The sequence below is a fragment of the Neolamprologus brichardi genome, chromosome 3 (genome assembly GCF_056152115.1).
Source record: "Neolamprologus brichardi isolate AB-2024 chromosome 3, ASM5615211v1, whole genome shotgun sequence".
Lineage (NCBI taxonomy): Eukaryota > Metazoa > Chordata > Actinopteri > Cichliformes > Cichlidae > Neolamprologus > Neolamprologus brichardi.
In genome coordinates, this window is record NC_142106.1 from 17,268,225 (window position 1) to 17,282,944 (window position 14,720).

Consider the following 14,720-nt stretch of genomic DNA (forward strand, 5'->3'; position numbering starts at 1 on the left):
TCACCCTGTTCTAAAAACACAGTATTTTATATTTCACCCTTCCTCTCTGTGTCTCAGGTTATCTTCAGATGATTGGTTCATCTCAGCCAGTCGTGGCCATTCATGGTGATGATGTCATCCTGCCGTGTCACGTGCAGCCTCTCCAGTTGAGGACAAGGAGCTGACAGTGGAATGGTGGAGACTGGTCCTTCCTCCTGACCCCAAAGATGCACAAAGCCAGCACATGTATGTGTACTGTTACCACCAAAACCAGGAGGACGTAAACATGAAGATGTGGAGGTACGCTGGGAGGTCGGAGCTGTTCAAGGCCTGAAAAGCTGCAACGCATCGCTCAAGATCAGGAAGGTGGAGCTCTCAGATGACGGAATATACAGATGTTTCCTCCCAGAGATACAGAGCATGCAGAGATCTGCAGATATCCGGCTGGTTGTTGGTGAGTTCTTCCAGGAAATGTTTAATATCTAACTCACTGTTGATGATGTCGCACTGAGCTATTCTAGCTTTGACTTTAATGAGTAATTTGACATTATATAAAGTTCTTTTAAGCCTTCTTAGAGAAATTATTATTTGATATGTCATGTAGTATTTTTATCTGCCTCTGTTATTAATTAAAAAAAATTTTTTTTCAGAGTCAAACGTTGCTAAAACTGTGGTGATGACAACAGTGCTGCGAACCAGACCTCTGCAAACAGCAGTTGTGAATGAAAAGAACAATGTTAGAGGTAAAAATGATTCTTTACAAAGATCACAACAGTGAAGTGACATATGAACGATGATTTGTGCCCTGAACACACAGAGTTCCAGCTGTGCTGCCTCCTTTTACTTTAACTTCCGGGTTGATCTGTTAACACAGGAACTCCCAGAGAGCAGCCATTTGGCTTTTCTACGTTTAAAACCCGCCAACCAGCCAAATGGCTGGTACGCTTTTAGCTAATATCCTGAACTGAACTGTGAACTGCTGCTTTTGTTATGTAAATAAGGTGGTGCTGAGCCGTTAGGGTTAGGGGTTAGGGTTAGCCTAACCCTAGGGTTAGGGTTAGCCTAACCCTAACCCACAAGGAAACTTGTGTTTCTGTTTGCCATCTTAGGGAGAAATCAACACACATGGGTGTATTTCCTTTGTTGCTGAGATTTATTGATAAAAACAGTACAAAAAAAACAACAAACAAAAAACAACCATTTGTACACATATTTACAAATAATAATAAAAAGTGAGTGAGTACATTTCAACATTTTCAGCAATCACTCACTATCCTGGCACTGCCATGGTATCTGTAGTCTGCATTTACCACACGTGTATCTGTAGCAGTGAGTCAGAGGTCAGAGGTCAAATGTGATATGATAGTTTAAATCTTTATACTTTATAAATATTGACATTATACGGCGCACTTTTAAGCATAGTAGTTTCTAGGTTTTAAGGCTTTTTGTCAATTTTCCACCAACAAATCATAAAGTTGAATTTGGTGGATGTAAGACAGATTTTAATTGAATTGTTATAACATGATCCTGCTCTACAGCCTACAGAGTTTTATCAGAATACGTTCAAAACTTTTAGAGCTGTTGTGTTTACAGAGAGAATGAAGTGCAAATGCTACCAAAAACATGAGCTCCTTATTGAAAGTGGTAAGAAACTGCTGAAACTATTTTGAGCTCCTCTTTGTTTTACACATGATCTGTACTGATCTGATTGATGAAATATATGCAATTAAAGGCAACTGTCCCTGTGTTCATAGTGCTCAGTGTTTATCTAATAGATAGAACACTAGAAACTAATCAGACAGGAATGTCAGGTTTGCAGTGACGCATTAGTTCCTGCTTCCTGCTCAGCTTCAGTGACTCATTTCACTTTGACAGTGAAAGTTTGGATCACTGTGTCATAGTCTGGAGTCTTCATCTGTGGTAAGTCGTTCTCTTTTATTTGTTTCTTTGGTTTGTGGGGTTTGCGTGTGTGTGTGTGTGTGTTTTTTTGAGACAGGGAACAAACGAACAAGAACTTTATAACAAAACACTAAAATCTGTTGTGAAAAACTATGGCATTATTTTTTTTGCCACTATTCTGAGCACATGTAAAAAAAAAATGAGTGCACGTAAAAAGAATTTGCAAGTACAAGTGTTGCATTTTGAGGAGAAATTTATTTTGAAAGAAGAAAAGCTAAACTTGAGCGAACAAAATTCATCGCTGCATGCAAAAAAATTAATTTCAGTGTTTGCTATTGTTAAGGGTTCAAATATTGAGGAGGGATACAGGATGGATTCAAAATCACAACACTGGTCCAGGACAGTCGGTCAAACGATGATTTTAATGAACACACGTGGGGGAGATGAACACTGTACGCAGACGCACGATCTGATATCCTCGTGTTGGTGTTGTTCCCAGATCATCATACTAAAGGTTGTTCCAGGATCAACATTGCAAGTGACCAATCAGAATGTTGTGATGTCATACTTTTGCGACTTCGGGAAAAACCGGCGTAAAACAAAAAACTGTACTTAAGCTGCGAGAAACCGCCTTTGTCCGCCGATCAACGGACCCTAACCTTGACCCTGACCCTTTAATAAACGCTAAGCAGAATTGATATTGTCCTTGCAACATTGGAATTTCATAAATGCATGAATGGGTTGGTGCGCAAAAGAATAACGTCACAATAATGTGATTGGTCACTTGCAATGTTGAACCTGGAACAACATTTTCATGATGATCTGGGAACAACACCAACACGATGATATCAGATCATTCGTACGCAGACAGCATCGATCTCTCCCTAACAATACACAAGCAGTTGTTTTATATCATCAGGGAAATTTATAACGCCCCCTCATGCGTCATCACATGCATAAGTTTCAAAACCACAAATGTTCTGTTGACAACTTGTGACACAGTTAAAAAAGAACATTGTCTCCGTCTCCGCGGCAGGTGCTTCCTGTCGCTGCCGGACGCCCGCCCGGACTGTTCTTTTGCAGGCCCAAATTTGCAGTCACAAGCAAAATATAATTAAACTTTCACCTATAAATGAGTCCATCTACTGTGTGTGTGTGGGTGTGTTTGTGCCAACCTGAAATGCACTCAGTTTCACCTCTCACCTCACCAGCTAAACCTTGTAACCTTTCCACCAGACAGAAGGCCAGCATGTACACAACTGAAACTATATGTGTAATATATTGAATAAATGTTTTAATCAAGAACCCCTACTAAAAGCTTAATCAAAAGATATAAATGAATAAAAGATAATAATGAATAACCTGGTTATTCAAATAGCATCATCCAGACAGCTCCTCAAAATAACCACCAAAAAAATGCACACTTTACAGAGGAAACAAAGACATTTCAGAAGTACACTTCCTGACTTATTCTGAGTCATCTGTTACCAAGCAAACTCAAACGCAGCAGGTTGCTGAATACACTCAGGTCTTTATTCAGGCCTGTTTCTAGATTATATGTGGTATATGTATTATAAGCGTATATGCAATCTTTCCATAGCTCTAGGCCACTTTACTCAATAGATCGGCCGGACGAAGCTTCTGACCATCCATTAACTGACCGAGCTTCAACTCTTTAATAAGCACCAAAATGCAATGTGTATAAAATGATTACAGTTGCACCTGCAATGAAAGATTATTATATGATTATGATACCACCTGTAATACAGACTTTAATGTAATGTTAACAGCTTCAATAAATGCTTTAATGCAATGCTTGTTACGTGGTTCTAATGCAATAATAATACTGATAATAAAATAGCAGTAAAATAACTTGTTCAATCCTACACTATTATCCATATACACACACAGTAACAGCCCCTCTCGCTCAGCTTTTGTATATGCTCTTTCTCAGATCTCTATGTTCAACTCTTTCTGTACACCGTTATATTTGTGCCACAAAACCAACCAATCACAGAGTTGGATGCAAAAAATCTGATTGGCTGTTTTGGTTTCCAATGAGCTCACTACCTATTGTAGCCAAACCCAGGCAAATATCCCAGAATACATTTCATCCAAAACTCAAACGAGGCAGTTACAGAGGAAGGCAGAGTGGCGGAGTTTTAAATATTACACTCTAAAATCTAATATTGTGTTCAATAAAAAATATTAAGTAGGCTGAACTAAATTTGTATTAATTTGTTATTAGAACTCAATTTAAGTAAGTTACCAGTACTTTTTATGCAAAAATGCTGATCAACTCAATTTATTTGAGTTGTCTTAACTTAGAAAAACTAAGTAAGTTGGAAATTTTGCTTCTCAGTGCGAAAAGATGAAAGATGTGTTTTGAAAATGCCCCATCACTACCGTCCTCCTCCCTCTCGGATCAGTCCGCATGTTCATGGTGCCAGCATTTTTTCCTGGAATATGTTGAGCGTACAAAGTATACGCTCAACAAAGTATAACATAAATTATTCTGTAGCAGTTACACAAGAATATCCAGTAATGTCTCTGCCTACAATTAAACACATTCACTTACTGAAAATAGCACGTGTATTTCAGTAATAACCTACTTATTTCAGTGTAGTGGTGAACAGTCACACAGCTCACATGGGCGTTATCTGTGATACTCCTTAACTATAATTTATCCAAGTTAACTTCAGTTAACCATTCAGACAGTTCTTTTGCAATGAAAATCAAAACACTTGATCATATCACCCGTGGGTTTCCGCAGTGCCAGCTGTTTAATTCACACAGGCTCCAGGGGGGAAACAGGGATTAATCCAATACACGCTCTCCCCCTCAGTGGGTTCCAAACGCACACATACGCTCGCTCGCTCGGGTCCAGGGCAGATGCTGATGGCTCAACAATCCAGTGAAGGATGACACAGGTCCGCCATCATAAATAGTGCTCCAAATCAGCTGGGATTGGTTGCAGGTGTGACGGTGAGCACAGGTGCGTGGGCCAGGGACGGGAGTCCATAATGAGCACCGCCCCGGCAGAGGAGAGAGAAAGCACAAAGGAAAAAAACAAACAAAACACAGAGTCAGCCAGCGAGGCACGGGGACCATGACAAAGAAAAAGTCATAATTTTCCAGTTTGTCTTTTAACTGAATATCCATATTTCCTGCAATGCAATTGATCTGTCTTGTAACTGTTTGTCTGGAGAGCAGTACATTTTAAATGATTAACTTTTAAGAATTTTATTTTAAAATAACGGAATTTTTTTAAGGGCATTTTAGCATGAGAATGGCTTAGTGCAGGGGTGTCGAACTCCAGGCCTCGAGAGCTGGTCTCCTGCAGGTTTTAGATATCACCCTGGGTCAACACACTCGACTCAAATGATTAGTTCATTACCAGGCCCCTGGAGAACTTCAAGACGTGTTGAGGAGGTAATTTAGCCATTTAAATAAGCTGTGTTGGATCAAGGACACATCTAAAACCTGCATGACACCAGCTCTCCAGGGCTGGAGTTGGTGTGTGTGTTGTTTTTGCAGATTTGATATATGCCCTTTTTTTGCAGACATCTAGAATGAGTCATATAAAGGATAGACATCGCTTGGTTTTGCAACATGTTGTGATCCTCATTTTTTTAACACAATCTTGTGGTGGTAAGTTGCACACCAACATTTAGAAAATCCACAGTTTAAAGTACTTACCTGTAGTTTTTTAACAGAACATGAAAACAAACACTGTAACAGCAACAGTTTATGTTGATTTAGTTAAATAAATCAGTTACATATCTTACTCAGCCTGATCTTGGAAACTCGTGAAGTCTTTAGAATTACAAAACTGCAGAATTTGTTTGTGTGCCTAAATTTGTTAGGTCAGCATCAAATGATTGGTCCAACTCAGCCAGTAGTGGCCATGATTGGTGATGACATCACCTTGCCATGCCACCTGGAACCTGCTGTGGATGCTGTTGACCTGACTGTGGATTGGTCCAGAACTGACCTCAAACCTAGATCTGTCTATGTGAGGCGAGAGGGTGTGGAGCTTCTGACTGAGCAGAATCCTTTGTACACAGGAAGAACATCAATCTCTGTCAACAAACTGCATTGTGGAGACGTTTCACTGAAACTCTCCACAGTGCAACTCTCTGATGCAGGAACATACAAATGCCTTGTACCTAAATTTAATGCAGAAACTGTGGTGACGCTTGCTGTAGGTAAGTTTAATTTAATTTAGATTAATTTCTTCACTTTGCAATTTAGATGTGAAGAAAGACTTTAAGCAACATAGATATTGAGGGTCAAAGGGCACTCAGAATGACAAGAGGGATAAAGAAACACTTGGGTCAGCTACAATAGAAAGTGGATCACAGACATGTGAGTTGAGAATAGAAGTGCATTTATTTTGGGTAACCAAACCAGCTCCAATTTGGGCTAAAAATGCTTCTTGAACATATATTTGGACTGAGCATACCGACACAAACTGACAAGAGGGAATCCCTACTGAATCACTGGCAATCTAGTATTCTGGCCATAGGGGTACACAACCTGACCAGTGTAGCACATGGAACAGCTGGACAAATAAGAGAGGTGCATAACAAAAACCAACAGTATTTATAATTGGAGGGGATTTGTGCACCCACTAAATAGGCGTTTAGCCAACCGAGGGGTAGTTGGCCCCATGATAAAAACACTACAGCCAAGGAGGCCCTTTTAACGACCAAGAGGGACCAGAGGAACGTTGATTTGACAAAGGAAATACTTGGATAGGTACAGGGTAATTTCAGCCTATATACAGGAATTTTGACAAGAGCAAATGGAATAAATAAGAATATTCGAATTTTGTCCAGCCAGATTGGCAATGTTGATTTCACTTCATTGGGTCAATCTATAAGTCTCTTAGGACAAGCACAATGTGAGTTAAGATTGATCAGAGATAAATTTGGGCGAACTGTAACTATTTAATTCTTTTCTTTGCAGGTTCAGTTTCCTCACCAGTCATAGAACTCACCAATGTCAAAAATGAAATGGTGTTAGAGTGTAAATCTAATGGCTGGTATCCAGAGCCTCAGATGTTGTGGGTGTACAGTGAGGAAAAACCCATTTCTGTGGAACCTACAAAGATTGTCAGAGGTTCTGATGGGCTCTATACTGTCAGCAGTAAAGTGACTGTGGAGAAAGGACAGAGCTACAGCTTCACCTGCAAAGTTCAACAGAAGAATATCAGTCAAATCAAAGAGACACACATCCATGTTTCAGGTAGAAATGCTTTTTTATCACTCCCTTTAATTTTCAGTTACAGAAAGTAGAATCTAGAACATTTTGTCTTCTTATATTTACAGGTGATCTCTTTATGGTTCAGTCTAATACTGCTGTTCACATTATCGTCAACTTGGCTGTCTGTTTAATAAGCTTTGGGACAGTAGTAATCCTAATATGGAAATGTGGACAAAATACCAGTAAGTTCAAACTTCATAGCACTTTTTACCCTAACCTCAAATTATCATCAGACCTTTTAATGTCTTGTTTTAGTGTAACTGTCTTTAAAATTAAGGGCTAAGAAGTACAAACGTGATTCAAATAAAAATGACACAAACACATAAACAGTAATGTTAAAGGCGCTCAAGGGAAAACAGTGGATGGAGACTGCAGCATGACCAAAATTATTACAGCAGTGATCTTGTAATCTCATTGCCTTTGTAATTGTTGCTTTGAAGATGCAGTTCATGTAATTGCTGCAGGGCAGCGGTTTACCAGCAAAATTGAAGGCTCTCAACAACTTTACTTTTATAAAAGAATATAACCAGCTGGTAACCATTTGATTAGAGTCCTGTGTTACAATAAGATGTGTTACAGACATGTAGAGTTGGTCTCATCAGGGCAGATTGACTGCAATATCTTGACTCTCTGTCTGCATTTATAAACTAAGTGGTAATTCAGTGTGGTAAGTCAGAGTGTGATTATTTATTGGCAGTTTGCATCCCATTAACGATCCGTGCAACACCCTCAACCTCTAAAAGACCAACTGGTTGCCACAACGACCTGCTGAATGTGTAAAAATTTTCCTCTATTGTGACTGAGACATTTGGGGGGGGGGGGCATAGGTAAAAATATTTGAGGAAATCACCCACTGTAAAATTATTATTATAGCAACAATAATAATAATAAAAACTTTTTGTGCTTCATCCTGATTGTAAGTATTGCCACCAAAATATCATGTTCGCACTCATTTACTTCTATAAACAACAAAGTGAAAGGAAATTAAAATGTGAAAAATATGTATAAATATAAATATGTATGAATAGATATTATGTGATTTTGAATAAAATTGGCAGCACCTCTCTAATGTAATAGTAATGCTTCAAACTGTCTATTTATATTTACATTTTAATGCTGGTATAGTAATTTAGAACTGCCAGCACATGTGTAATACATAGAAATTACCAAAATTTTATCCCTATGATCTACATACTTGTAGATAAATACAGTTAAATACAGGGTATTTATATTAACCCTTATATTGATATGTATGTGGATATACATTCCACTCAAGATTGTTTCATGTTTTTATTTATTTATTTATTTAAAACAGTATTATATTATACAGTAATTACTAGTCTTGAAGAGTCTAGATTTTTTTGTTTGTTTGTTTTGTTTGTATGATACTATATTTGTATTGTATACTTGTAAAAACAAGTATGTGTTTTAGCTCTCAGCGATATTAGGTTTAAACATTTTTTTCCTGCATTTTTATTCTAACAGAAAACCAAAGGCTTGAAGATGAGTTTCAGAACAATGAGGAAGACTTAGAACATGTCCAACAAACCATTAAAAAACTCAAGGAGCAGAAGACATCTCTGAAGAACCAGAGAGAAAAACTCATCACACTGATTCAGGAGGACAAGACAGAGAAGAAGGAAATCATGAATATGGTGGAGACTATCCCAGCTTTTGCTTTGGATAAAGGCAAACAAAGGCAAATACTTACAAATAAAGAAAAGGACCTGGAAAAGAGAATGGAAGTACATGATGAACTGTTAAAGATGACAGACAAACTAATGGAGGAAACAGAGAACACTATAATCCAGATGACAGAAAGAAAGGGAAAGTTAGAAAAAGACAAGGAACAAATTATTAAACACTTGAGAGAAACAAAGAAATGAAAAAGATTTTGAAGAAACTGTCAGAGAAACAAGCGAGAAACAATGAACAGGTGTGTAAGAACCCAGGATGAGTTTCTTTAATATGTCTCATGCTAAAATCACATATACAAACTGTCATGTTGTGTTCAGTTTGTGTTCCCAGTGTCTTCAGTAGTGAACCTAACCCTATTTTTTTCTTTTTTCCTCAGCGAGCAACAGAGTAACACGATAAATAAAACATGGATTTTGCAGGTTTTTTTCTCATTGCTGTCATTTTGCAATGCGATACCTGATATGTCTTTATTTATTTGCTTTAAATTTATATTATATACACTTAAACAAGACATTTTGTCTGTATTTTATCATAGGAGATTTTGTTATGATAAAATGTATCATTATTTTTTAATCTTTTTAATCTTCTGTCTGTGTGAAAGTAAGAATTACACTGTGAGAGAAAGATGAAAATATGCGGTATGTATTGTTGTGAGATCTGGGGTAGAAAGAGACTAAAGTCCCCCCCAGTCATCTCTAGATCAGAGGTGAGAGAGATTAAAAGGTCTTAATATTCAGATTTATGTGAGTAAGGCCATGGTCACACTAATACGTTTTTGTTTGAAAACGCATCTTTTTCTCTCCGTTTTGGCCTTCTGTCCACACTGAGACGGCGTTTTCAGTCAAGGAAAATGGGGTGTTTTGAAAACGCTCTTCAAAGCAGATACATTTAAAAACGCCGTTTTCGCATCGCAGTGTGGACAGCGTACCTGGAGCCTTTTCGAAAACCATGACGCATTTTAGTCATGTGATGCAGTCATGTGACCAATTAAACTAAGACAGCGGAGGGCAGTTGTTACAGCAGTTGCTTTGTTTGCTCTCAATTTTGACAGCTCTATTAAAGATTAATATCAGTTTGTACATGCTCCAGATAGCTTTTCTCCAAATTCTTTAATTCTCACTCGCTTTTGCAACTTTGTACTTTTGTGTTACTCGCAGCAACAACTCCACCTAATTGTTAGTCCATTTAAAAAACTTGGTGCTTTTCCTCAACATTTTGCCGCAACGTTTTTGGACGTTTCAATGTGTACACACAACTCTGTGAAAACGACTGATAATGGTAGTGTGGACACGGAGCATTTTAAGATGAAAACGCCATTTTCAAATTTATCCGGACTAGTGTAGACGTAGCCTAAAAGTCATCAAAGTTCTAAAACAGAGCTTTCCCTCTATTTCCTCATAATAAAGCTTTTTTGTTTTTAAATCAAAGATGAATCAAAATATAAGTTTGATCAATATTAGATCAATATTTCAATGAGAAACAAAGTTTGATTAATGGAAATAACTGTTTTAATGTCTGAGTTTTGTGGTGGTGTGTAAGTGCTCATGAGCAACTTCAACCTTTACAGTTTCGTGTCTAATTCCTCACCAAGAGTCTGACCTTGGTGTGTGTGTGGGTGTGTGGTGCAGGATGGGGGGGTGAAAGTGACAGCCTGGGGCCACTAATTTAAGAAAATGTCTGACTACAAAATGTATGATTTAATAAAAGAAGTTTAATAAAATAAATCATTTTTAAAAAGTGAATTAACAGAGTTTAAAGAGGTGAAAGTATTCCTGTGTTTGAATTATGTTACAATAAATTTTCATGTGAAAATGTGCTAAAGAATGTTAAGAAAAACAAAGGAAATGTAATGAATTGATTTTAAAGTTTAAAAGTACAAACTTTGTGTTAAATCATATAAGTCAGAGAGACAGAGTGACAGATAAGGTGTGGGTGGACATCGGGTGATAAAATATCAACAACTTGATTGGATGTCCAAAATGTGAAGATGTGACGCCCAGTATGAAAGGGGGGAGAAAGGGTGAGCAGGTAAAAAATAGGGTATAAACAATGTTCCCTCTAATTTTTCATGTGTCTGAGCGAACACACAAACTCCCTGAGCAATCCCTTGGACCACTGTGAGCGACATCAGACGTGTGCACTGTGGTCATGCCAGCATTGAATCCATCCAAGTGTTATGGCCCGTCTAGGCGCGGCCAGACCACAACATAAAGGGTGATCCATCCCCGTCCAACCCCAAGCAGCACGTCACACACTTAATACTTTGTGACAGTGATTTATTTACAATGAGTGCAGTTAACCCTTGTGCGCCCGCCTGTTCTCGGGGCGTGGGTCTTGGTGACCCCCCTCGGGGCGTGTGTGTTGTTATTAGGATGGTATTGATGATGATGATAATGATGATGATGATGATGATGGGGGGTCACCAAGACCCCCCTCGGGGCATATGTGTGTTATTATGATGATGATTAGGGTGGGGGTCGCTAGGACCCCCTCGGGGCATATGTGTTATCATCATGATAGGGTTGGGGTCGCCAGGGCCCCCCCGTGGGGCGCTCGTGTTATTACGACGTCGGTGGCGTCTGGGGAGCGGCGGCGGCGGCGCGGGAAGAAGAAGAAGAAGCGGCGCAGTCGGGACAGTACGTGACGGCGCAGTTGGTGCACACGTGCACTCGGCACTCGTGGCACAGGATCTTGGTCTTGACGTCTTTGCTCCTGGGACACACGCGGCACCTTCGCCTCTTGACCGGAGAGGAGTCGCGTGGTACCGTAGCGTTATTATCATTAGAGGCGCCGGCGCGTGTAGTACGAGCATCCGCGTCGGCCTCGGCGGCAGCACCTCGGGCCGCGGCTCTTCCTCCTCGTCCTCCTCCTCCTCCTCGCGCTAACGCCCTGGCTTCGAGCATGGGGCGCGCGAGCGCTTTGCCCAGTCGCTCGAGGAAGAGCCTTCGCCTGTTGAGCTTGCCCGCCATCCAGTCGGGGTGAATTTCCCTCCAGAGCACAAACGCGTTGTAGGCCGCCACGTCGACCATGTTGTGGAAAAGGGCCACGGGCCACCTGCAGGTCTTTCTCCTGCAGCTGTACGTGCTCACGACCTTGTCCAGGTTGTCGACGCCTCCCTTGGTGCGGTTGTAATGCAGCACCAAGGGCGGTTTTGCGCTGCCGCCGCCGCTTCTGCTGTCGCTGCTTCTAAGCCGGGGCTCGGGACCGGAGTGACAGTGGCGGTGGTAGCGAGGAGCGGTGGTGAGGAGCAGCACGTTCTTGTTCTTCTTTGCCACGTAGGAGAGGATAATCGTGTCGGGCCCTCCTCCTCCTCCTCCTCCTCCTCCTCCTCGTCCCGCGGAACAGCCGCCGAGTACTACTGATTCGACGGAGCCCACGGCCCTGCCCTTGACGCAGCGCAGCTCTCTGGGGATCTCGGGCCTGTTCGATCGCAGAGTGCCCAGCACGGTGTGGCCTCTTTCGCGATAGAGCCTGTCGGCGAGCTCGCGCGAGGTGAAAAAGTTGTCGCAGGTGACGTTGCGTCCCGGCGTCAATCCCTCGGTGAGGTCCACGACCACTCGAGTGGCCAGGTGCTTTTCGGGAGGGCCGCGCTTGTCGGTGTAGACTTGCATCTTCCACGCGTAGCTGGAACGCGCGTCGCACGCCACCCATATCTTGATACCGTACCTGGCTGGTTTGCTGGGCATGTACTGTCTGAACGGACACCTTCCTGATGGAGAGAGAGAGAGAGAGAGAGGGAGAGAGAGATGGAGGGAGAGAGAGATGGAGAGAGAGATGGAGGGAGAGAGAGAGAGAGAGAGATGGAGAGAGAGAGATGGAGAGAGAGAGAGGGAGAGAGAAGGGGGACGTGAGTAACCCTACACACACACAAACACACACACACACCACGTACCTCTGAACGGCACCAGCCTCTCGTCGACGGTGACCTCCGGTCCCGGGCGGTACATGGCGGGCAACCTCGCGCACCACTCGTCCCACACGGCTCTGATGGGGGCCAGTTTGTCGTAGCTGCCATCGTCTCGCCTGGCCGGTCTGGTCTCTCTGTCGTCGAAGCGCAGCGCGCTCGAGTAGGCTCGAAAGGTCTTGAGCGGCATCGTGGCTCTGAACACGGACCTGCCGCTCTCGGCGTCCCACAGGCTCTCGCAGGCCTCTCCCCGGGACCTGTACACGCCGGCGAGCACGAGCAGCCCCACGAAGGCTCGGAACTCGACGCGGCCCATGGGTTTCCATCCGTCGATGGCGGGCCTGCGCCTGTCCGCTTCCAGGTTGGTCATGGCGATCACCGAGTCCTCGATCTCCGGCGGGAAGTAGGCCATGAACGAGGAGGCCTCGTCTCGCGCCGCCGCCACGGCCTCTTCGGTGGGGCCTCCTCGTCCTCGCGGGTCGAGGTCTTCTTCTTCTTCTTCTTCTTCTTTTTCTTCTTCGTCTTCTTCTTCTTCTTCTTCTTCTTCTTCGTCATAATCATCGGCTACATCTGCATCGCGAGTTTCGCCGACAGCGCCATGGCGGCGATCGCGCCGAAGATCATGAACGCCACCTGCAGCACGGCCGGCGTCCTCTTGCCACAGCTCCGAAGCCCCCCACCCCGGTTCAGCGCCTGCTTCTTCGTTTTCGTCTCGGCCTTTCGGCTCGCCTTGCGAGCCGCCGTCCTGGCAAAGTTGCAACGGCATTTCGCAACCCTGATCCTCTGTGGCCGCGTACCCTTGGTGGTCCGCCGCCTCATCGTTTTCGTCCGACTCCCGATCCTCCCGGTAGCGCTCCTCGTCTGCGAGCGTTCGGGCCGTCGTGTCGTCGTCGTCGTCCCCCTCGGCCTCTTGCTCCTCTTCCTCCTGCTCCTCCTCCTCCTCCGAGTTCTCCTCCTCCTCTTGTTGTTGTTGTTGTTGCTGCTGCTGCTGCTGCTGCTGCTGCTGCTCTTGGTCTTCCTCGACCCCTAGCCCTTGATAACGAAACGTGGCCGGTCGCAACAACGGAGCGACCGCAGCCCACCCCGCGTACGCCAAACGCGCTGGCGATGGCGATGGCGATGGTGAGCGGAAGGAGGAGGAGGACGATGATGACACCGCCGGTGAAAGCGGTCCACCTGTACCGACCTTTGTGCTCTTTGGCTCCCACGGTCTGGTGCGTGACATTGTCTTCTTCTTCTTCTTCTTCTTCTTCTTCTTCTTCTTTCACGTTGGCACCTTGTTGCCAGAGCTGTTGTTGTAGTACAGCCCGCGCCTGGATGCCGCCTCCGTAACCAAACCCCGACACACTTAGTACCCGCCATCCACGCTCTTATCGTCTCGCCACGCGACACGCTGTGCTTTCGTCGGGGTGTTTCTCGACCACCGATCTCTCTCTCTCTCTCTCTCTCTCTCTCTCTCTCATCCACTCGGGGGGGGGTGGATGAGAGAGACCTTTAAATCTCTCTCACCTCTGATCCAGTTATTTCCGACCTCCTCATTACACCCCTCCGTCCCTCCGCGGGGTACCCGCATCCCCCCCGACCTCCTCATTCCATCCCTCCGTCCCTCCGCGGGGGACCCGCATCCCCCCGACCTCCTCATTCCATCCCTCCGTCCCTCCGCGGGGGACCCGCATCCCCCCGACCTCCTCATTACACCCCTCCGTCCCTCCGCGGGGTACCCGCATCCCCCCCGACCTCCTCATTCCATCCCTCCGTCCCTCCGCGGGGGACCCGCATCCCCCCGACCTCCTCATTCCATCCCTCCGTCCCTCCGCGGGGGACCCGCATCCCCCCGACCTCCTCATTCCATCTCTCCGTCCCTCCGCGGGGTACCCGCATCCCCCCCCCCCCCCCGACCCCGACGCTCTCCCCCTGGCGGGTGCATCAGGGTTAAAACAAAGGAAGGGAGCATATCATAACTTCAGGGTGA

At 43.9% G+C, this 14,720-nt stretch overlaps 2 protein-coding genes across 2 annotated transcripts; one reads left to right on the top strand and one right to left on the bottom strand.

The window, feature by feature from the left end:
• The first annotated feature begins 5,450 nt into the window (after nt 1-5,450).
• Nucleotides 5,451-9,044, top strand: LOC148103674 (butyrophilin-like protein 10). The gene is given in 5 exon segments (XM_087838181.1): nt 5,451-5,529; nt 5,745-6,086; nt 6,850-7,128; nt 7,212-7,328; nt 8,632-9,044. Coding segments are annotated over 5 exon segments (1,230 nt in total).
• A 2,361-nt stretch (nt 9,045-11,405) lies between these two features.
• On the bottom strand, nt 11,406-13,973 carry LOC148103675 (uncharacterized). Its single transcript, XM_087838182.1, has 2 exons — nt 12,737-13,973; nt 11,406-12,553 (listed from the first exon to the last, which is right to left on the bottom strand). The coding sequence occupies exons 1-2, from the start codon at nt 13,971-13,973 to the stop codon at nt 11,406-11,408; spliced, it is 2,385 nt and encodes a 794-aa protein (XP_087694308.1).
• Between the last annotated feature and the right edge of the window lie 747 nt (nt 13,974-14,720).